Source organism: Acipenser ruthenus, chromosome 41, assembly GCF_902713425.1.
Source record: "Acipenser ruthenus chromosome 41, fAciRut3.2 maternal haplotype, whole genome shotgun sequence".
Classification (NCBI taxonomy): domain Eukaryota; kingdom Metazoa; phylum Chordata; class Actinopteri; order Acipenseriformes; family Acipenseridae; genus Acipenser; species Acipenser ruthenus.
Window position 1 is genome coordinate 7,126,477 of NC_081229.1, and position 23,528 is coordinate 7,150,004.

The 23,528-nt window shown below is 44.5% G+C and overlaps 1 protein-coding gene across 11 annotated transcripts in view; it reads left to right on the forward strand.

Annotated features, from left to right (window-relative positions):
* Window positions 1-23,528, forward strand: part of LOC117971446 (collagen alpha-1(XI) chain-like) — a 157,943-nt gene that overhangs the window by 26,751 nt on the left and 107,664 nt on the right. For 2 of the 11 annotated variants that reach the window (XM_059010456.1, XM_059010457.1), the window contains exons 5-15: window positions 1,008-1,133; window positions 4,538-4,636; window positions 5,806-6,123; window positions 10,323-10,457; window positions 13,535-13,741; window positions 17,451-17,504; window positions 17,981-18,022; window positions 18,376-18,438; window positions 19,961-20,035; window positions 21,078-21,164; window positions 21,868-21,924. In XM_059010456.1, coding sequence (XP_058866439.1) covers window positions 1,008-1,133; window positions 4,538-4,636; window positions 5,806-6,123; window positions 10,323-10,457; window positions 13,535-13,741; window positions 17,451-17,504; window positions 17,981-18,022; window positions 18,376-18,438; window positions 19,961-20,035; window positions 21,078-21,164; window positions 21,868-21,924 — 1,263 coding nt within the window. The remainder of the gene's footprint in view (window positions 1-1,007; window positions 1,134-4,537; window positions 4,637-5,805; window positions 6,124-10,322; window positions 10,458-13,534; window positions 13,742-17,450; window positions 17,505-17,980; window positions 18,023-18,375; window positions 18,439-19,960; window positions 20,036-21,077; window positions 21,165-21,867; window positions 21,925-23,528) is intronic. The other 9 variants (XM_059010460.1, XM_059010459.1, XM_059010461.1 and 6 more) reach the window with 9 other exon arrangements.

The following is a 23,528-nucleotide window of genomic DNA, read 5'->3' on the forward strand; positions in this document are numbered from 1 at the left end:
CCTGAGCACTGCACCCTGAACACTGCACCCTGCACACGACACACTGCACACTACATACTGCACCCTGTACATTGCACCCTGTATTCTACACCCTACATCCTGCATCCTGCACCCCCCACCTTAAACTCTATATCCAAGACTTACCCCTACATCCTACCCCCTATTACAATAGCCGTGCATCACAAACACTATCCCCTAACACACTCCACACTAAACCCTACACCCTGCACTGTGAACCCTTAATTCCTACACCCTACACACACTCTACCCTCTACTCCATAAACACTTCACCCATCACCCTGAACAATAATCATACCCCTACCACCCTACCCCTACTCCAGTACTCCTAACATCCTACCCTCTACTCCAATACCCCTACCACCCTACCCCTACTCCAATACCCCTACACCATTAATACTGTCCTCGACCCCCTAGGAGTTTTCTCTCACAGTGCGTGTGAGTGCATGCGTGTGTGTATGTATGTGTGTGCGTGTGTGAGTGCATGTGTGTGTGCGTGTGTGCGTGAATGCGTGTGTGTGTGTACGCGCGTGTGTGTGTGTACGTGTGCGTGTGTGCGTGTGTGTGTGTGTGTCTGTGTCTGAAGCAGACCAGGAACACTGCTGTGTGTCTCGCTATCAGGCTCTCTTAATGTACATAATGTATTTAAGTACTTACCAAATGTATGTATCAAGAATAACACTACAAGCCTCTGCTCTGCACGTCCAATGAGGAGACTGCAGGTCATAAGATACTGTGTTCTTATCTTAATTATGGAGGAATGTGGGTTTTATTTGTTAAACTCACAGGGGTGTGTAGTTAGTCTAAACATTACTTCAGTTAGACAGTACATACATGAAACTTAATGAGTAGTATTGCACTTTAGCTAGGATATGATCTTTCCTTGGGGGGATTAATAAAATAACATAAAATGAACCTGTCTAATTAAAAAAAAATCTCCTCCCTGTCCCCTCTCTCCTCTCCCCTCTCCTTTCTTCTCTCTCTCACAGGGTGATATCCAGCAGCTCCTGATCGCCTCGAACCCCCAGGCTGCATATGATTACTGTGAGCACTACAGCCCTGACTGCGACACTGCGCTGCCCGACATCCCGCAAGCACAGGAGGCTAAAGACTACGTGAGTAACAGAACCCCATAGTGAGCCTTACTGAAGCCAGGGTGCCCCCTTAACAAAGCTAGTGTACCCCTTTACTGAGCCTTATGTACCCTCGAAATGAGGCTGGGGTACCCCCTTACTGAGGTTAGGATACACCCCCTTCCCTTGTCTTTGAAGACCGGTGGTCCCTCAACAGATAATCGTACCCCTTCTCAAAAAAAGGCAAAACATTCAAATGAGTGCAGGTGCAGTGTCAGCCCGCAGTCCCTCCTCCCACCAGGCAGCATGACTGGCTGCAGTATTTGTTCTGCATTTTACACAAACAATGTGACCCCTATCCTGACACCACCGCAGAAACATCGGTACACTGTAACTGCAGTTTGAGATCCCCAGACTAGACTGTACTAGAATTATATTGTAACTGCAGTTTCAAAGCCTCAGACTATGTTAGAATTCATTTTACAATGGATAAGTGTAGCATGTCGTAGAGAAATGTATACTGACTATGCTATCAACAAAAGCCACATCATAATTGTTATCCTGCCCCTAGTGTGTAAACGCAGTTAGATCATTTGGGACACTGCCCCCTAGTGTATAGCACAGGACTCACAGTCAGCAGTGTGGATTTGAATCTTGTGAGCAGGAAATAATTCATCAAAGTACAAAAATCTGAGCTTAACTTCCTCCAGCCTGAGTGCATCATGGGTAGGTGGTGGAGGTACCACTCCCATGATGCATTTCCAGTTGGCTCCACCCCCTGGGAGGGAGGAAGTTGCATTTCTCCCTGAGGTTGCCAGGCAACCAGACGGATTGTTCCAGTGGTGTAACAAGCAGGGATACAATCACATGACCCACTGGTACAGCATGGACTTTGAGTTTAAAGAGTGTTGTTTTCAAACTCTATTTTCTTAAATGAAATACAGTTTGCAATTCATGAAACTGTTCTAGACTGCTAGAACAACAGTCTAGAACAGTTCTGAACATTTCTGTATATTCACAAAGTACACGTAACTATGTCATTTAACACACCAGAATTTAAAAGCAGCATTCTTTAAGAGAGGAACTTGGTATGGGTGTGAGGTATCAGAGTTCTCTTAACTGATGTTATTTGACTTGTCGATCTGTTTCAGTCATCCTGGTCTCAATAGAGCTCTCGAAATCATGTCTACCCTCCAAATATAGTATACTCTTTACTAAGCAGTCCCGCCTCAAACACTCTGCCTCTTAAGCCCACCGCACACAGCCTGACTCAAGCCGTCCCGACTCCTCTCATCTGAGTTTGCACAGATTCTGCGATCAGTTGTGCTCAGTTTTGGTTTGATGTCACAGTTGAGTTTTTCCTGACTGGGTGTCGCACACTGCTAAGACTGAATTACTGACTACAACTAGAGTGATTTACTATGTATGCAGATTTAATTAATACTGCCCTGTACACATTTTTGTATTAACTTAGCCCAACATAGCGACCCTCATATTATGCATGGCATCGTATGCTGATTAGACGTCAGAGACAGCACCACGAGGCAACCAAAAGAAGCTATTGACCATTTACACCGTACAAACGTTTCAGGCAGTGTTTGACTTTTTGTATAGTTTGTCTACTACACTTTAGCCTGTGATAAATAAAATCCAACCTGTTGATTTTTATTTGACTGGCGTTTTTTCCTCAGCGTGTGGATCTAGGGGCTTGTGATCTGTGACCTATTGGAGATCGACGCACTGGTTACTTCTGTTTTAGCGCAGTAAGAAAACATAGGCTGTCAGTAGATTGATAATAAAAAGGTAAATTGATAATTTACCTTTGATTAGTAAATGCCTATAAAAACTATTCAAATGTGCACATCTGGTATTTTTGAATTCGGGACACTCGGAGCAATTCAAGACTAATGTATTTTTACCTGTGGAACTAAAGCTGTCAATATTCCGCCATCTTGTATGACAAGTCACATGACAAGCTACGTCACTTGACACTCTTATGACTAATCGGTCTCAGTCAGTCTTGGTCGGCAACCGCTGCACACAGGCAGACTGATGACATCTGAACGAAACTGCGTCTGAAAAAGATTCAACATGTTCAATCTTCAAATCTGAAGACATCCCGACTGGATAATCTTGGTTTTAGGGCACGCACACTGATACGATACATCCAGACTGTGTGCGGTCAGTTGAGATGAGATGAGTCGGGACGGCTTGAGTCGGGCTGTGTGCGGCGGGCTTTAGTGGATGTCAGAAATACATCAGTGAGAACTAGCACAGAACATCCACTAGGGGGCTGAGTGTTGCAGGGGGGGCAGGTTCATGGTTGCACTCTGGTGTACTTGGGGATTAGACATTTTTCCGAGAGCTCTAGTGCACACACAGGGGTGCTTTAAACTTTGTATAAAAAGTCTCCAGGATGTGAGACTGAAACAGAAAACTACCCAACGAGTGAATGTGAGCAGAAGAGGAAGAAGATGATCTCAGTAAGATGAGGGGATACTTCCCAGCTGAGCAAATTCCTCTGTCAGTCCTTGTGAATAGGGGTCTGCTTTATCCCTGCTTACAAACCCCTTACAGCTTCTCCTCTGAAATGTCTTGTAAGAACCCCTTTCACTGGCTACAGGGACTGTGTCCTATGGAATTTCTTATAAGACTATTCAGCTCTTGTTCTGCTCAGTATGGTGAGTTGTCCTGTTTTTCTTATGCTACCCTCCAAATCTTATAAGACCCTGACACACAAACCCTATAGAGCTCTTACAAGTCATTTGGTTTTGTAAGACGGTTAAAACATCAGAATTCAGTTTTATTTTATAGATGAATATGACTGAATCTGTGCATCAACCTGCTGCTTAATGAAACTGTGTTCATCTTTAAAATCAACGCAGTTAGGCTTTCATGCGCCCTTTCTCTGCTCACACCCTTCTGCATTTATAGCAGATGATGAACACAGATATCTCTTTCTGGCTGAAATCCTGAATATTTGAAACTCCATCTACACAAGACTGTGTGTGCGTGTTTGTGTTTGTGTGTGTTTGTGTGTGTGTGTGTGTGTGAGTGTTTGTGTGAGTGTGTGTGTGTGTGAGTGTGTGTATATGTGTGTGTGTGAGAGAGAGTGTGAGTGTTTGTGTGTGTGAGTGTTTGTGTGTGTGAGTGTGTGTGAGTGTTTGTGTAAGAGTGTGAGTGTTTGTGTGTATGTGTAAGAGTGTGTGTGTGTGTGTGTGTGTGTGTGTGTGAGTGTTTGTGTACGATGGATTAAAAAATTAAGAGATTTTATTTCCTTTTCGGAGTCTTTTGTATCCAACACAAAAGGCAAAGAAAACTTTAAAAAACGTATCTCTTAATTTTGAGTCTCTGTCTCTCTCTCTCTCTCTCTCTCTCTCTCTCTGTCTCTCTCTCTTGTGTGTGTGTGTCTGCGCTCCCCTCGCACGCCCTCTCGCTTCCTGCAGTACTATGATGAAGAGACGGATTATTATGAGGATCCCTATTACGATGAGACCTCAGAGAGTCCCGACCGAGCAGAGACGGCGACTAAACAGCCGAAGCAGGTAATCCAGGAGAGAGGAGAGGGGAGAGAGAGGAGAGCCAAATAGATGAAGTCAAGCAGACAGTGCCTTATTGAAACTAGAAGAAACTGAGTCAAGCAGACCAGCGTTTTATGAATATCTTTCTACTTTAAGCAGCTCTGTTATGTGAATAGAGATTAGAGTTTCTATTTGGTTTTGGGGTGGTTTTGTGTTTAGGTGAGGTACCCCCTCCCTCTCTCAGTCTCTCACTTATTCAGCCATCATTTCATCGACGCTCTATCGTTCAGGGTCACACTCCTGTCTTCAATGCAGCGCCCCGCTGTTTGAGTCCAGGTCTTGCATTAGTGCGGCACGCAAATGGGGTCCTCCGAAAACATCAATTCATAACAGAATGGGTTTGCCAAAAAAAATGACCTACATTGTTAAAGAGGGTAGAGGTGTGAAATCAATATCAGTATTCATCTTCTTCAGATTCACTTGTATATCTGTCGTCACATCCTCAATAGAGCTCTAGAATCATGTCTAAAATCCACATCAGGCACACTGGTTTGTTGCCACTATTAACTGGCCCCTGCAACACTCTGCCCCCTAGTGGCTGTAAGAAACACATCAGTAGGAAACACTGGTGTGCAGAGTGTCGCAGGGGGTCAGGTTACAGTAACACTCTGATGTACCTTAAAGTTAGATATGATTCTGAGAGCTCTACTGAGGCCACAGGGGTGCTGTCCAGTTTTAAGTCCCCAGGATGTGACGACGAACACGAAGAACACATCAGTTAAGAAGACTGATATTGATCCCCCTGTATCAAATTGAAATGCAATCACATACCTTTACGTAATTATCAGCATTAATTGATACAATTAATTTGCCAAGCAATTCCAGAATGTCAGTCCTATTAAAAGCACACGGCTGTGCGCCCCCATTGCACGCTCCATCACTAATGCAAGAGCCAAGTTGCCTAATCGGACCACCGTGTCCCTTATAATACCAGCTCCCCATTGTCATATTCCACCCATCCATACTCATCCCCATTGTCATATTCCACCATCCATACTCATCATGATGTCTCTCTCTCCCTCTCTCCCTCTTGTCTCTCTCTATCCATCCAAATGCCTATCTATCAATCAATCTGTCCATCACCCCTCCCTCCCTCCCGTCGATTTCTTCCTTCCTTCCTCTCGTCCTCCCAGAAGAAAAGCAAAGCTGCAGTCAGCCACAAGGACGCGGTCAAAGCCAAACCCAAACCGGCCGCGTCCAACGGCAACGCAAAGACTCCCCCGAAAAACAAAAATGTCAGCAACGACGGCAAGGCGCCCCCCTCTAAAAAAGTCCCCCCCAAGCCTGCCGCTGCCACCCCGGTTAAAACCGCGGCAGCAAAGACCCCCAAAGCCAAGGTAGCCGCGGTGAAAAACACGGTCAGCAAAGCGCCGGTCAAAAAAAGTGCAGTCGCAGCCGCCGCTGCCACCACCGGCAAAACCAAGAAGACACCCGGCAACAGCTATCAACAGGTAGAAACAAGAGCCCTTCCTTATCCAGATCTCTCAGCACCTCCCCCCTGCCCTGAAAGAGCAAAATCCAGTGCAGTACAGAGGAGGAGGAGGAGCTGAAACTCTCACTCGAGAACTCACCAAGCCTTATACTCCAACACTCTGACTTATAAAACGGAAGAGAAGTTGAATTGCAGTGCGGTTGAATTGCAGTGAGGTTGAATTGCAGTGCGGTTGAATTGCAGTGTGGTTGAATTGCAGTGCGGTTGAATTGCAGTGAGGTTGAATTGCAGTGCGGTTGAATTGCAGTGAGGTTGAATTGCAGTGCGGTTGAATTGCAGTGCGGTTGAATTGCAGAGCGGTTGAATTGCAGTGCAGTTGAATTGCAGTGCGGTTGAATTGCAGTGAGGTTGAATTGCAGTGCGGTTGAATTGCAGTGCAGTTGAATTGCAGTGCGGTTGAATTGCAGAGCGGTTGAATTGCAGGGGCTCAGGTTCTTCAAGAGCATTATGATACCCTTGTGAGTTTCACCCTCGTTGTCACTAATGTCTTCTTCAGATTCGCTTTGTAAATCTCTTTCAGTCAGCATATCCTGGGGACTTCCTATAAAGTTTAAAGCAAATCCTGTGGCCCCAGTAGAGCTGTCAGAATCCTGTCTAAACTCTACACCAGAGTGGAACAATTATTAACCTGCCCCTCCCCTGCAATACTCTGCCCCTGAGTTTTACATTTGTGCAGTTCTTATATCCACTAGGGGGCAGGCTAATGGTTACTCTCAGATGTTCTGATGTAGTTTAGACATGGTTCTGCAAGCTCTACTGAAGACACAGCACTGCATTCAATTAACACAATGATTTACAAAGTGAATCGAAACAAGAGGAAGAATAGATGAGTGCAGAACAGATGAGTGCAGATGAGTGAAGAACAGATGAGTGCAGATGAGTGAAGAACAGATGAGTGCAGATGAGTGAAGAATAGATGAGTGCAGAATAGATGACTGAAGAGTGCAGAATAGATGACTGAAGAGAATACTGCTACTGCTCTCTATTATGTTTTCCTTTCAGGAACACAATTTGTCAGAGTGCAAATTTAGAGCAGAAAGCTCTGAGAATCTGAGCCCAGTTCACAAAGCTGGAACTCAGGACTTATTTAAAGAATGTTTTTTTTTTCAAAGTCTGTTTTTAGGAATAAAATATAGTATGACATTCACAGAACTGTTCTAGAACGTTCCAGAACACTTTCATGAACATCAAACTGGATTCAGACCCAGCAGTCTTTATAATAAAAAAAAGAAACATTCTTGAAATAACTCTAGTAGTTACAGCTTTGTGAATTAGACCCAAACAATCATTTCCAACAGGAAGATTCAACTGGAATTACAGCGCTGCCATACTTCTAGCGGCTTTTAAAAATGATCAAATAACAAAACTAATGTGAATAACTATTATTATTTACTGCCGAAACACTGCATAACCAGCGAGACCCTGAGTCACATTGATCTCAGTGTTTATTTATCATGTGGTACATTTTAAAAGCTGTGGTAAGTATTGCAGAGCCTGAATTCCAATTGAATCTCATGGAAAGTGTGTGAATGTGTGTATCACCCTCCCCCCCGCCCCCCACGGGAATGACAAGCATCTGCGATAATTACCCCCCCCCCCCCCCCCCAATATAAACACCCACACAAACAGAAAATCAACTTAAACACAGGCTTACAGCAACCTCTCTTTCCAAACCCTTTATCAGAACAGATCTCCTTGTGTACTGTGTGAAGAAACACTATACTACAGTATGACAATGCTCAAGACAGATTCAAATCTAAATTATAGCAGCGCTATAGCAACAGCAAGCGCCATAGCAGCTGATAACAGTCCCTCTATGGCGTTGGCATGTTGGGTGTATTGACTTGTCTTGCGGTATACTGGTAGTATACTCACTACACACTACACTTTCTCTACTGCATTTTCTAATGGTATTTTACAAAAGCCAAAAAAACAATTGAATACTATTCCCAGGTTATTGTGGTAAGCTCTGTAAACAAGATTAATGGATAAGATTAGAGTTCATCTTACATGTGGAGTTTATTTCATTCATAGCAATCTAAGCGCTAGAGAATGAGAACGCTGATCATACAGGAGAGCTAACAGATAGCAATCTAAGCACTAGAGAATGAGAACGCTGATCATACAGGAGAGCTAACAGATAGCAATCTAAGCACTAGAGAATGAGAACACTGATCATACAGGAGAGCTAACAGATAGCAATCTAAGCACTAGAGAATGAGAACACTGATCATACAGGAGAGCTAACAGATAGCAATCTAAGCACTAGAGAATGAGAACACTGATCATACAGGAGAGCTAACAGATAGCAATCTAAGCGCTAGAGAATGAGAACACTGATCATACAGGAGAGCTAACAGATAGCAATCTAAGCGCTAGAGAATGAGAACACTGATCTTACAGGAGAGCTAACAGATAGCAATCTAAGCACTAGAGAATGAGAACACTGATCATACAGGAGAGCTAACAGATAGCAATCTAAGCACTAGAGAATGAGAACACTGATCTTACAGGAGAGCTAACAGATAGCAATCTAAGCGCTAGAGAATGAGAACACTGATCTTACAGGAGAGGTAACAGATAGCAATCTAAGCACTAGAGAATGAGAACATTGATCATACAGGAGAGCTAACAGATAGCAATCTAAGTGCTAGAGAATGAGAACACTGATCATACAGGAGAGCTAACAGATAGCAATCTAAGCACTAGAGAATGAGAACACTGATCATACAGGAGAGCTAACAGATACCAATCTAAGTGCTAGAGAATGAGATCACTGATCATACAGGAGAGCTAACAGATAGCAATCTAAGCACTAGAGAATGAGAACACTGATCATACAGGAGAGCTAACAGATAGCAATCTAAGCACTAGAGAATGAGAACACTGATCATACAGGAGAGCTAACAGATAGCAATCTAAGCACTAGAGAATGAGAACACTGATCATACAGGAGAGCTAACAGATAGCAATCTAAGCACTAGAGAATGAGAACGCTGATCATACAGGAGAGCTAACAGATAGCAATCTAAGCACTAGAGAATGAGAACACTGATCATACAGGAGAGCTAACAGATAGCAATCTAAGTGCTAGAGAATGAGAACACTGATCATACAGGAGAGCTAACAGATAGCAATCTAAGCACTAGAGAATGAGAACGCTGATCATACAGGAGAGCTAACAGATAGCAATCTAAGCGCTAGAGAATGAGATCACTGATCATACAGGAGAGCTAACAGATAGCAATCTAAGCACTAGAGAATGAGAACACTGATCATACAGGAGAGGTAACAGAGTTTTGAGTTTGCCACAAGTTATGCAAAACCAGATTGTATTTGATTTATTTTTTCTGTGAGGCACAAGAAGTCTCTCTCTCTCGCTCTCTCTTCTCTCACCCCTCACTCACTCCCTCCATCCCTGTCTACGCCTCATTCACTCCTTCAGTTTTTTTTGTTAAGACTTGTTTAGCTGTTCAGCTTAACAAAAATGAAATGTAAAAATGAGAAGGCAATTCCACACCATTGTGAATTCTGATAGTTTGAAATGCTGGGATCCTGTTTGGTCCCCTCAACCCGTGCTGACAATGAGGGGCCAACATGATCCGAGAGCAGCAACAGAATTAAAGAGCAGGACACTTCGGGTTTCATTTTCATAGCTTTCACCTTCTCATGCTGTTTGTAGTCATGCTGTGTCTTGTACTGCAGATACTCAAGCACAGTCTGTGCTGCTTTGACTGTGTGCTCTGGAGCTCACTTCAGTTCTTCAGGACATGTGTAAGACGAGATCTGTATATCAGTAAGTGCCAGCGCCATCTAGTGCACAGCTAGTGTATTGCCAGCAAAACAAAAGGAAACTTGACTAGAACTGAGGAGCAGCTCCTGAACTCACAGTCAGAGCAACACAGACTGATCAAAAAAATACAAAAGAGTTGTATTGAATAAGGATTACAAACATCAAAAAAATGAAACAATCTGAAAATGCAATCTGATGTCCTCTTTAATATTTCAGCTTCATGTTAAAGACGGATTTCCTCGACTTGGTTTCAAACATCACTTTATTACATGAAAACTGATAATTTAACGAGGAAATCCTCTCTAACTCTCACTAACACTAACGCTTATCTCTCTCCTGGCCCCGCCCACTCCCCCGTTACTCAGGATGTAAGCACCACCCACACAGTGGCAGGTCACACCCCCTCTGAGGCAGACCGCACCCCCTACCCAGAGGAGGAGCCTGAGGCAGGACAGGAGCTCATTGGACAGGGGGAGACAGGCCCGCCCCCTATCGCTGAGGTAACCGGGCATGTGACCGGCCAGCATGTGCATGACATCATCAGAGAGGGAGGAGGCTTGATTTCAATTGAAAGAAACAGGAAGGATATATATATTGAAAAGAGACACAGAGGTCAATATATTCAAAGACTTATTAACTCCTATTGTTTACAAGGAGAAAAACAACCACTACAACACTCTGCCCCTAGTGGATGTAAGAAAAGCCTGAGTAAGAAAAATCACACAAAATAAATGAAATTATGATGTTCAGAGAAGAAGAACACATTATTTCTGACCAAGTTGATTTCTTAAGCAGTTATTGATTCCTGGGTTCACAGTCGACTCTATAGATTTATCAGGTGTGGTGGGGCTGCTCTTGCTATCGTTTAGTTTTTTGTTTCTGTCTCCTTCCGAGCTCCGCTACCAAACCAAACCACAGAGCCAAACTCGGCTTTTACACTTTCTATTAAACTCCTTCAAGCCTGGTAAAATGCATTATATGTATCAATATCAATGCAGGGGTTTGGGGGTGGGGAGAGAGAGAGAGAGAGAGAGAGAGAGAATACGACTGTATGACATTGAGGAAGACTGAGGAAGCGAGATAGAAGGAGAGGGCGAGGAGGAGATAGATAGAGATAGAGAGGAAGAGGAAGAGGGAGAGGCAGGAGAGAGGGGAAGAGAGAGGACAGCCGTGACTCTCCCCTTTAGTCCCTCTGCAGGATGCTCTAGGTATTGCAATCTTGGCATGAAAGAATATTAATGGCAGGTAAAGCAGATGTTTGGTCTGGTTTGGGAAGCTGTGTGCTGGCATGTTCTATTAAAAACCCAAATAATAATGATAATAATAATTCTATTAGTATTAATAATACTATATTGTTGTGCTAAAACTCTTACCTAACTTTCTGATTTTATTGTTATATATATTTTTATTACTTTAAGTATTTGAGATGAAGTTTTATTGAAGTGAAGTTTCCAGTTTGCATTAGTCAGCACTGAATCTTTTTTAAATAATCTGTGACCTGCTGTGTGAGAAAATCCAGTCAAATCTGCCTGCATTAAGAAGTACAGCTCCTGCCCCCCTCACTGCTCCTGCTAGCACTGCTGGGAGCTGTCACTTCCTTCTGGTTGTACTTGCTGACTGCTCAGATTGCTGCACGCACAGTCCTTGGCTGGGATTCCTCACATCAGATCACATTTAGTTAGAAGAGTAACGTTGCTATTGGTATTGGCAGCCCTGAGTCATACATCTTCAAGGAGCTGTTCTCTGTGAACTGCACAGGTAGGCAAAGAGATCTGGTGCAAATCTGTTGATAAATTTGTTCTAAAACTAGCAGCTGCATTTCAGCACTGAGAACAACTCTCTCATTTCAACACTGAGAACAACTCGCTCATTTCAACACAGAGAACAACTCGCTCATTTCAACACAGAGAACAACAGAGTTTAACTGCCCCCCCAGCTGATGTTTCAATCATTCTGAGTGCTTCTAATTGCGATCAATTCAATGTTGTGTTTTTTGTGAAAGACTCTCTCAGTCTGCGTTGCTTTGGCTGTGAGTTCAGGAGCTGCTCTTCAGTTATGGTTGTCTACCATAGACGTGTGTAACTCAAGCTAGATCAGCCAAAATCACTTTATATTACGAAGCGACATCTAGTGCAAAGGACAGTTGCAAAGTGTCAGATTACTAGATGGTGCTGATCCAGCCTGTGCTACACATGTCTGCGGCGGACAGCTAGAAGTGCAGCTCCTGGACTCGCAGTCAAAACATCTTAACTTACAAAAAACAACAAACACAGCGTCTGAGTGACTGGAATAAGAGCCAATCAGAATGAGTATGGCATCGTAGAAGACAAGGGAACCATTAAGAAGAAGCAGCGGCTCCCTTCAGTAAGTATTGAACAGCTGATTCCAAACCCATGAACACATTGGCATCGGCTACAAGGCGTGATCGCGCTCCCTTTTCTTAGTGAAGACATTCTGTTCTGAAATATCCTGTGGATATAAGAATCAGAAGAGGGTTTGGTTATAGTGATCAAGGCTGATGTGTCTGGTTAGAGAAATCAAGTATGGCAGAATAGCATAACTAAATGGATACAAGACTAACATTGGTTATAACAATCAAAAACTAAGGGTGTATTATTAATTTACTAGCTATCAAACCGATTTTGACTAGTCTATAATAATAATAATAATAATTTAATATTGATTTTTGTTTGATATAATAATAAAAAAAATTGGATTTAAAAATCAGTGCTAAGGAGTTAGTATCCCTCTGTGTTAGAATCTGCCAATGCTTGGTTATAATAACCAACACTTCAGCTGGATCTCAGAATGAAGGGCCTGATCGCACTGAAGCGCTCCTCTGGTTTTAGTAAAGCGGCGTTGATGGCGTTGGCTTTAGTTAAAAACAGAGGGAAGCAAAACAACAGGCAAAGACTCCAATCCCAATGCACCCTGAGAGAGGGGCCGTGCTGGACAAGGTCTCTTCACTGGGGACACAGCACTGTGTGTGTATGTGTGTGTGTAAGGTAAGGCTCAACTCTGTGCCTCTCTCCTCTCTCCCTCCTACCTCTCCCCACTCTCTCCTGTCTCCTCTCCTACCCCCTCCCTCTCTCCTCTCTCCTCTCTCCCTCCCACCTTTCCCAACTCTCTCCCTTCTCCTCTCCTACCCCCTCCCTCTCCCCTCTCCTCTCTCCCTCCCACCTCTCCCAACTCTCTCCTGTCTCCTCTCCTACCCCCTCCATCTCCCCTCTCTCCCTCCCACCTCTCCCCACTCTCTCCTGTCTCCTCTCCTACCCCCTCCCTCTCCCCTCTCCTCTCTCCCCTTATCCCCCTCTCTCCCTCTCCAATCCCTTTCCTCTCCCCTCTCTCCCACCCCCTCTTTCCTCTCTCTCCCACTCTCTCTCTCCCACCCCCTCCCTCACTCCTTTCTCTCCAACCCCTTCCCCCTCTCCTCTCTCCCTGCCTCTCTCCGCTCTCTCCCCATCCCCATCTCTCTCCTATCGCCCCCATCTCCCCGCCTCACTCTCCCCACTGTCTTTCTCCCCCGCTCCCCCCCTCTCCCCATGTCCCCCTCTTTCCCCTGTCCCCCCTGTCTCAGGAGGAGGAGGTGAAGGTTGGTTCTGAGGCCCCTGCTGAGGAGCTCTTCACAGAGGAGTATGTGACAGGGGACAGTGAGGCCGAGGCGGGCCCCGGGGCCACAGAGTACGATTACTCCTACAAGGACTTCAAAGACTACGGCCCTGCCCATGACAACAACCCTGCCCAGATAGGCCCCGCCCTCTCTGCAGAGACAGAGGAAGGAGGTGTAAGTGACAGGAAGTGGGGAGGAACCGGGGACACATTCTAAACGCACACGCATGGAGAGAGACACACGCACACGTTGAAATACTGATACACACTCAGATACTGAGATACTGAGAAACACTGAGACACACCCATTGAGACACACCCATTGAGACACACTAACACACACAGACTGAGACACCAATACACACACACATAGACACACACTAAGACACACACTGAGACACAGAGAGACACACTGAAACACTGAGACACACACACTGAGACACACTGAAACACTGAGACATACACACATTAAAAGACACTGAAACACTGAGACGCACACACACCGAGACACATTGAAACACTGAGACACACACACACTGAGACAGTGATACACCGAGACACACACACACTGAGACACACACACACACTGAGACACTCTGAAACACTGAGACACACACTGAGACACTCTGAAACACTGCGACACACACACACTAACACACACACACACTGAGACACTCTGAAACACTGACACACACACACACTGACACACACACACTGAGACACTCTGAAACACTGACACACACACACACTGACACACACACACACTGAGACACTCTGAAACACTGAGACACTCTGAAACACTGAGACACACTGAAACACTGAGACACACACACACACTGAGACACACGCACACTGAGATACTCAGGTACAATCCAGACTGATGGTAATAGACTGACAGACTGAGAATATAGTGTTTGTAGTTAACACAGAACCACTTTAACATGACTAAAGCCCTGTTCACACTGGCGCTCCAGCCCTGGCTGCCTGGATCACAGTCCTGCGTAGTGTGAAACCACGTTCCGGGGTTGTACCTGGATTGACCCGGGTTCTGGCTGCCTGGATCACAGTCCTGCGTAGTGTGGAACCACGTTCCGGGGTTGTACCTGGATTGACCCGGTTTCTGGCTGCCTGGATCACAGTCCTGCGTAGAGTGAAACCACGTTCCGGGGTTGTATCTGGATTGACCCGGGTTCTGGCTGCCTGGATCACAGTCCTGCGTAGAGTGAAACCACGTTCCGGGGTTGTATCTGGATTGACCCGGGTTCTGGCTGCCTGGATCACAGTCCTGTGTAGTGTGAAACCACATTCCGGGGTTGTACCTGGATTGACCCGGGTTCTGGCTGCCTGGATCACAGTCCTGCGTAGTGTGAAACCACATTCCGGGGTTGTATCTGGATTGACCCGGGTCGGCAACGACCCATCTCAGGATGTGGGTTGACACGCTCTGACCCGGGTCGAGCGAGACAAAATGCATGACGGGTGTCCATAAGCCAACGCAGTAACAAACAGCCATGCCTGTGTGAAGGTTTCACTTCCACAAGGATCATTTCTGTTTATTCTGTTTAGCCATGTTTCTGTTGATTGAGACACTCCATGAGCCAGACTGCAGCAGGGATGAAGAAGCATTTGCTCTAATCGACATTTGGACTGACGATTCAATACAGAGAAGATGAACAGATGAAAGGGTGGCCATGTGAACATTGGGTACCTGCTTCTGTCACCCAGGTCGACCCTGCTCTGACCCGGGTAGAGCGTGCCAGTGTGAAATCACGAACCCGACCCTCATGACACCGGGTCTGACCCGGGTAGAGCGTGCCAGTGTGAAATCACGAACCCGACCCTCATGACACCGGGTCTGACCCGGGTAGAGCGTGCCAGTGTGAAATCACATAGCCGACCCGCATGACACCGGGTCTGACCCGGGTAGAGCGTGCCAGTGTGAAATCACGAACCCGACCCTCATGACACCGGGTCTGACCCAGGTAGAGCGTGCCAGTGTGAAATCACATAGCCGACCCTCATGACACCGGGTCTGACCCGGGTAGAGCGTGCCAGTGTGAAATCACATAGCCGACCCGCATGACACCGGGTCTGACCCGGGTAGAGCGTGCCAGTGTGAAATCACGAACCCGACCCTCATGACACCGGGTCTGACCCGGGTAGAGCGTGCCAGTGTGAAATCACATAGCCGACCCGCATGACACCGGGTCTGACCCGGTTAGAGCGTGCCAGTGTGAAAGGGGCTCTGGACAATAAGAGACTGTGTACTACTCATGTATGCAGCTGCACTGATAGACAAATTCATATGGATGTCATGATAGAATATCCTGCCTAATTCCTTTCAGTTTAATGACAGTCTTATTGATATGAGGCAGAATCAAGCTGACATCACGACATGCAGCAATGTCCTCACAGCACTCTCCACACCTTTCCATTTCTTGTGTCCGTGTCGTCATTTCCTGTCTCGTCATTGTCACCCGCCCCCTTGGTGGCTGTCAGTTTGTGTCATTTTCTGTTTCATGAGGTCACATCTCCTTACTTCCCCATTTATGTATGTGGTGAGTTCCTCTTGATGTTTTGACATCACTTCCTGATGAGCGACACCATTCTCTCTCTCTCTCTCTCTCTCTCTCTCTCTCTCTCTCTCTCTCTCTCTCTCTCAAGATATATTCATTATTTCAGTGAGCTGCTGTGAGTTACCTGTTCAGAAGGGGGAGTTGGTGTATATATACATATGTATATGGTTAGTTCGGGGTGCAGCCGATAAAGATCATTCTGACAGGCGGTTAAGGACTAACAGTTAAATCCAAAACAAACCACAATTTGTACCCAGTTCAGCTCAATTATACGAGTGTAATATCTGGTAAGGCTTTATTTAATTGATAAGCTTTGACCCTCATATTGAAGCTCGGTTCCCTGTTAATGCAGAGTCAATAGACATGCCATTGGGGAATGTAACCAAGTGCAAATGACACAATAACAGCATGATTCCAAAACTACAATAAGCTTGGTTTACAAAGCTGTTTCATATGTGCAATATAATAAACACAGCTCAACATCCATAAGGAATGTGAGCTCAGCATTGCAATGGCAGTGTAATAGTGTAACACACACAAGCAGTCCAATGGCATTTCTATTGATGGTCTGTTAACATGGAAACGAACCACACCTGTGCAATTGCATAGCAACTAAATACTTGCTTATGCCACTCAAAATACAGTATCACCTAATGTTCTGTATAAGTGTATGGGTGTTAGAACTGAGGGGGGGCTGTTACAGTACTGCACAGTTTTATTCAATAATTAGACTAATATATACACAAACGCCACCTGCTGGTCATGCTACACATTGCAGTTCGTTCTGTGAATGAAGGAGTCCATGATGGGATCCATGTAGGGTTACCGACAAGCAGAGGGTCATTGACCTTTTGATGTTAAACAAAGGCCAATCCCTCATAGGTCAGAAGTCAAGGGTCACTTCCTCCAAAGGATTTCTGTGTGAAGTTACTCCACAGATTACTAATCATGTTTGATAGAACAGAGAAATATATTTTTTAAATATAAATCATTTTTAAATATAAATCATTTTTGTTTTTAAAAAATATACTTTCTTTTTTTAACTGGGGGGGTCATGAACTTCACAACCCATAGGAGGTAAGGCAAGATTGCATGAGACTTGAGTCTTAATGCACATCTCCACAGATTCATCTGATTGGATCATTCTGAAGGAACTGAGGATTCTGGGAGTTGGAGTTCTTTTGTGAGCTTGTAAGGGTTTGAGAGTGTGGGACTGACAGGTACTTGTAGGCGGGTTGTGCATTGGCAGGTACCTGTGCTTCTCTATTGACTGGTCCGTATTTGTGGTTACATGTGTGTTTTCCGCAGGCCATCGTGAGGGGAGTGAAAGGAGAGAAGGGAGAGCCGGCTGTGATGGAACCTGTGAGTTGAATTACATTTTTATTACTTCAAAATAGATTTGAATTCTTCTTAAGTCTTTCTGCTCTTCTCCACTGTCGCAGTTGGAATGTACCATCTCCACCCCATTTAAGGGGGGCGTTCACATAAGAAAACTACATTTTAAGCACTGTATTGTTCATAAGGACTGCTTTTTAAACAGCATTATGAACATTATCTTGTATTAAACAGTGCTTTGAAAAATAAGAATAAACTACAAAAAAAACTTTGAAAAAGTATTTTAAAAAGGGCTTGTGAACTACAGACTTGAATAATTAATTAATTAATTAACTAATGTCTTCATTATTTATTTACTTCCTGATTTGTGTATGTATTGCACTGCTGTGCATGTATTGAGGATCATGAGGGAGGGTGAGACTGGAACGCTGGTTCACTTTTGCATTTCTCTGTCACTGATCTCACAGCCCTCTCTCTAACTGCTCTCCCCTCCTCTCCTCCAGGGCATGCTGATTGAAGGACCCCCAGGACCTGAAGGCCCAGCTGTAAGTGTCTGCTTCTTCTCACAGGATCATTTTAACTCGACCCTGTCTCTCTCTCTTATGGTATAAGAGTGTCAGTGGAAAAGACGACTGCAAAGGTTAACTGCGCATATGAACTGATATAAGAGGCAGAGGCGACTGGACATGTTATCATAAATCAATATTTTAATAAAAAAAAAAGATACACTACATAGTCAATTCTATTATCCCTATCTTTAGAATTTGAGTCGTTAGTCTGCTGATCGCTGTTTAATATGAATCAACTTGTGCAGCTAATCTCACTAATACCCCTCTCCTCTGCCCCTCTCCTTTCTCCCCCTCTCGTCTCTCTCCTCTCCTCCTCCTCCCTCTCTCAGGGTCTCCCCGGCCCCCCTGGCTCCACCGGACCCCCAGGCTCTTTAGGCGACCCAGGAGAGAGGGTGAGTGCTTCACGCACCATTACTATGAAACACACACAGTAAGGGTCGTGCGCAGGAATACACATGTGACTGCTATTGGGGGGCTGATTAAACTATATATATAGTGCGCGTGTGTTGATATGGTTAAATAAATAGCATAGCACTCACTCGCCATTTCAGTGAAAGTCCATATGTGGAGCTTTTTATCACTGAAACATCTTTCTGCAGTTGCAGCTGTAACAGGTAGCACAGCCCAAAGCACCTGTAGGTGGAATACATCACGGTACAGAAGTCCAGGTCGTGTTCTTTACAGAGCTTCATGAGTTCTGACAAAGACATTGCATTGTCCGATTCCCGAGTGTTAAAACAGTCTCAGTGTGGTGCATGAATAAATCACACTGCATTTCAGAACTCTGCATTGGAATGCTTGATTCAGCTTCACAAGTGCTTTCCCTTTAGTATAGTAACAGTTTTCAAGCTAGGACGCGGCTTGGAGTCGGCTGTTTCTGTACTTTTCTGATTAAATTGTCTGTCGATCTCACTTATTACAGCATCAAGCGCAGGGTATCGACTTTATATTTCTCTTCCAAAGGTTCAAAAACGTAGGATTCTGGCTGTGCGAGGCACATACAATGTTCCAGTGTTTTTGTCCTTAATGTTCGTATTTGCAGATTCAGTTAATCAGCACAATATTCCGCTTTTAAAAAGTACTCACTTTCCGTCCGTTCTCGGGCTGCACAGACCTTTTAAACAGCTGTCTACGACACTTACTGCACTGGCTAAATCATGCCTCTGCAAACAAGTGCTAGCATAAAATAGCATCATTTAAAAAATGTGCGGTTTATCCACTAATTGTCCTGTTGCAGCTGGACTCAAACATTAAGGGGACACACGCGCCAGTCCTTAACTGCACATTATGGGGGAACGTGTGCAAACCGAGTCCACGCGCGTCCATAACTGCACGCTATGAGCAAATACATTCAGTTTGTGAGCGTCAGTGACAGAAAGTGCAAACACAACGCATTGATAAGCAGAAATCAGTATTTTGGAGATGATTATTGGAGGGGCCAGTGCCCCCTGCTTGCCCCCTCTTGGGCAAGCCCCTGCATATAGCAGAGTATTGCAGAGTACAGCAGAGTAGTGTAGAGTATTGCAGAGTACAGCAGAGTATTGCAGGGTATTGTGGAGCATCTTTAACAACTGTTCATATCCTGTGACATTCATTTCTGTTAACTTCATGTTACACAGTTGTCTATTTCCTAGAGTTTACTTCCTGTTACATTAAGTGTACTTCCTGGAGTTTCCTGTAATAATACTGCATACTTCCTGTGCATTACTGTCTATATCCTGTGGTAATAGAATCTACTTCCTGGGACAAGACTACAGTCTATTACTGGTGGCATTACTGTTGTATTATCACCTACTTCCTGTGTGAAAATGTTGTCTACTTCCTGTAATATCACAGTCTAATTCCTGGGGCTCTGTGGTCCCCTGTACCTCTAGCTGTGTTGCAGTTTCCCTCTAACACTCCCCCTCCTCTCAGGGCCCCACTGGTCGAGCTGGCTTACCTGGTGCTGACGGATTACCTGGCCCCCCTGGCAGCTCCATCATGCTTCCTGTGAGTAACACGCTAAGACATGCTATAAACACGCTACACACACCTACATGCTGCACGTGCACATAACTCCATGAGTAAATCAACTGAGTGTGCAGTAAACCCCTTCCACATGCTACACACTACACACTTTACACACATACCTCCCATGAGAACCACAGATCTACACTCACACACACACACGCACGCACACACACTCACACACGCACACACACTCACACACGCACATGCACACTCACACGCACACACACTCACACACGCACACACACTCACACACGCACACACACACACAATCTCTTACAGCTGAGTCGTGTGAGCTTGCTGATAACAGCAGTAAAGCTGCATGAGCCAATGATTCGATTGTCTGGATTGAGCTCTCCACAGACGAGGGTCATTGCTGTCGATCGGACTGATTTACATTCAGAGTAAATCAAGTGAAGAAACAGCTGCTTGGGCTTGTGTGGATTGCTGTTCTCTGTAGAGTCTTAGAAAAGCAGCAATCCTCACAAATCCAATCAGCTGTTTCTTCACTAGGTTCGCTCTGAATGGTAAATCTGCTTAATCGATACCAGTAACCCTTGCCTGATTGTCAGCACCTGATTTCTGTGGAGAGCTCCATCCCAATAAGGGAATAATTGCTTTGTGCATCTCCTAGCACATCAATATCCAGTGTGTTTATGCATCTCCTAGCACATCAATATCCAGTGTGTTTGTGCATCTCCTAACACATCAATATCCAGTGTGTTTATGCATCTCCTAGCACATCAATATCCAGTGTGTTTGTGCATCTCCTAACACATCAATATCCAGTGTGTTTGTGCATCTCCTAGCACATCAATATCCAGTGTGTTTGTGCATCTCCTAACACATCAATATCCAGTGTGTTTGTGCGTCTCCTAACACATCAATATCCAGTGTGTTTGTGCATCTCTAGCACATCAATATCCAGTGTGTTTGTGCATCTCCTAGCACATCAATATCCAGTGTGTTTGATGTTTGATTGTGCTGCAGTGTTACTCTCTCTCTCTCTCTCCTCTCCTCTCAGTTCCGGTTTGGGATGAGTGCGGGGGAGAAGGGGCCCATTGTTTCGGCTCAGGAGGCACAGGCACAGGCTATCCTGCAGCAGGCCAGGGTGAGTACGGGTCAGGGGACAGCGCCACCTACTGTACAGGACAGAGAAAATAAAAATGAATCGGTGGACGCGCGTCAACTAGAGCATTGAGCAATCAGAGAACAGCTTCAATGCACGCGGTCCAGCAGGGTGAAGCAGTATCCAAAATGACAGAGGAAACAATAATACTTGCCGTTGAAAAAATACCCTGAGCTTTATGACAGAGGGCATCACAATTATAAAGATACAGATTTCAAAGATAATATATGGGAGTCAATTTCCAAGGAACATAAGCCTGGTATGTATGATTTATTGCCATGTATGTTGCTCTCTCATCAGAGAAGACAGTCATAATTTTCTCATCACGTTGACGAATATGTACCCGTTTTTCAAACCTGTTGCATCGCTTCTGGTGTGTATGGTCATGTCGCTGCGAAATTGTCTCTTCGCCAATTTTTTTTTTTTTTAAGTCCAACTTAGGATATATAAAGTCCTAAGTAGGAGATATAAAGTCCTACATAGGAGATTAAAAAAAAATAATAATAATTAATTGGCACTAGGACGCTTCCGTACAGTCCGGAGCCGCTACTGCCTCACACATTACACTGATGAAGGCACTAGCTCAATGTTCACTTCTTCTAGTTTTACTGCACTACAGCGGCTGGGTTGGTCAGCAGGGAAATATTTTTTTTAAACGTTTCATTTCCTGTCCCTCCCCTGACAGCTGGCTCTGACGGGCCCTCCTGGACCAATGGGATTCACCGGTCGCCCAGGACCCCTGGTGAGTAGGGGTTGTCTTTTTATTTGTTTGCCTGTTTATATGTGTCTAGCTGTCTTCCAAACACAGGGCGATTCATAATTCACACAATATTGCTGTTTTGTGTTGTTTTAAATTACACTTATTGAGTAGCCCCCCCCCCCCCCCCCCCCGGCATCACAGCGTGTCTCTGTAAACATGTTCCTTTGCGTATCATCCTCCACATACCCTCCAGTTTCCACGATGCTCCGACTAGGCAAATTATGAGTCACCCTGTGTGTGTTGGAGCATATGGGAACTTAGAGAGCTGTCTGAATCATGTGTGGTTACTCTGTAGTCAGTCAAATTATTATGTCTTGAATTTATGTCCTTTATTCTGACCCATATTGATTCAGCGTTGTTTTCTTTGTCCAGATTTAACACCTGGGCTTCAAGACTATTCCTTATGTATAGCCCTACCCCTCTGACTCCAGTGAGGTTGGGTTGTGTTATCTATTAAAAAGGAATCTATACCAGAAGCTTGGTGGGACTTGTGCATCCACTGATTTAAAACTGTAACTACCGATGAAGCCTGTGGCACTGTCAGAACACTCCCTAACAAACCCCTTAGGCAGTGACGTAGCTGCAGGTACCTCCAGAAGTCAGCCTGGGAATGTTGTACTTATTTTGTATTCATTCAGATGTGTCAGCATTTCTTTCTGTTTATAAGTCTTTAATATAATGTATACCTCTTATTGCCAGCTTCCCCTATTCCCACTTTCACCTCCTGTCTGAATGATTTTTCCATATAGGAGTCTTGATGCATTCCAATGGACTTTGAACAATACATGTGTCTGTGCCCAGCCTGAAACAGTAGGAGCTGTAACAGGATTCAAACACATTTGCTCAGGCTGTTCCTGTTCCAAGTAATCAATTGTTGGGAAGGATATTTGCATCATCGCTTCAATGTTTACCCAGTGTGGTTTTTCATTCCCTGTCTTTCTCAAAGAAGCTATTTGAGTTAAAGAGAAGGCAAAATGATAATATTTCAAGTTTGGCAATTTAAGACCCCCTTTATTAACTGGACCTTGTACTTTAGTGAGGGCTAGCCATGGTGTCGTCCCCCCTCCTTCCGTCCCCCCTCCCCCAAATAAAGTGTGAAAAACATTTGTTCAGTTTGCAGAAAAAGATGTTCAATTGCTAAAGGGATCATAGCCATCAAGTAGTTAACTTGTGGGGCACGTACCATTTTTATTACACTGATTTCCCCCAGATTGAAAGATTTAGCTCACTCCTGTTTTGCAAATTGGTTGTAATTGGATCTATAGTAATCTCTGAATGGTTGTAATTGGATCTATAGTAATCTCTGAGTGGTTGTAATTGGATCTATAGTAATCTCTGAATGGTTGTAATTGGATCTATAGTAATCTCTGAATGGTTGTAATTGGATCTATAGTAATCTCTGGATGGTTGTAATTGGATCTATAGTAATCTCTGAATGGTTGTAATTGGATCTATAGTAATCTCTGAATGGTTGTAATTGGATCTATAGTAATCTCTGAATGGGAGTCCATCATTTTTTTCCATCCTAGGGTTTAATCAGAATTCCCAAGTATTTTAATTTATCTTTCAAGTATTTGAATTTCCAT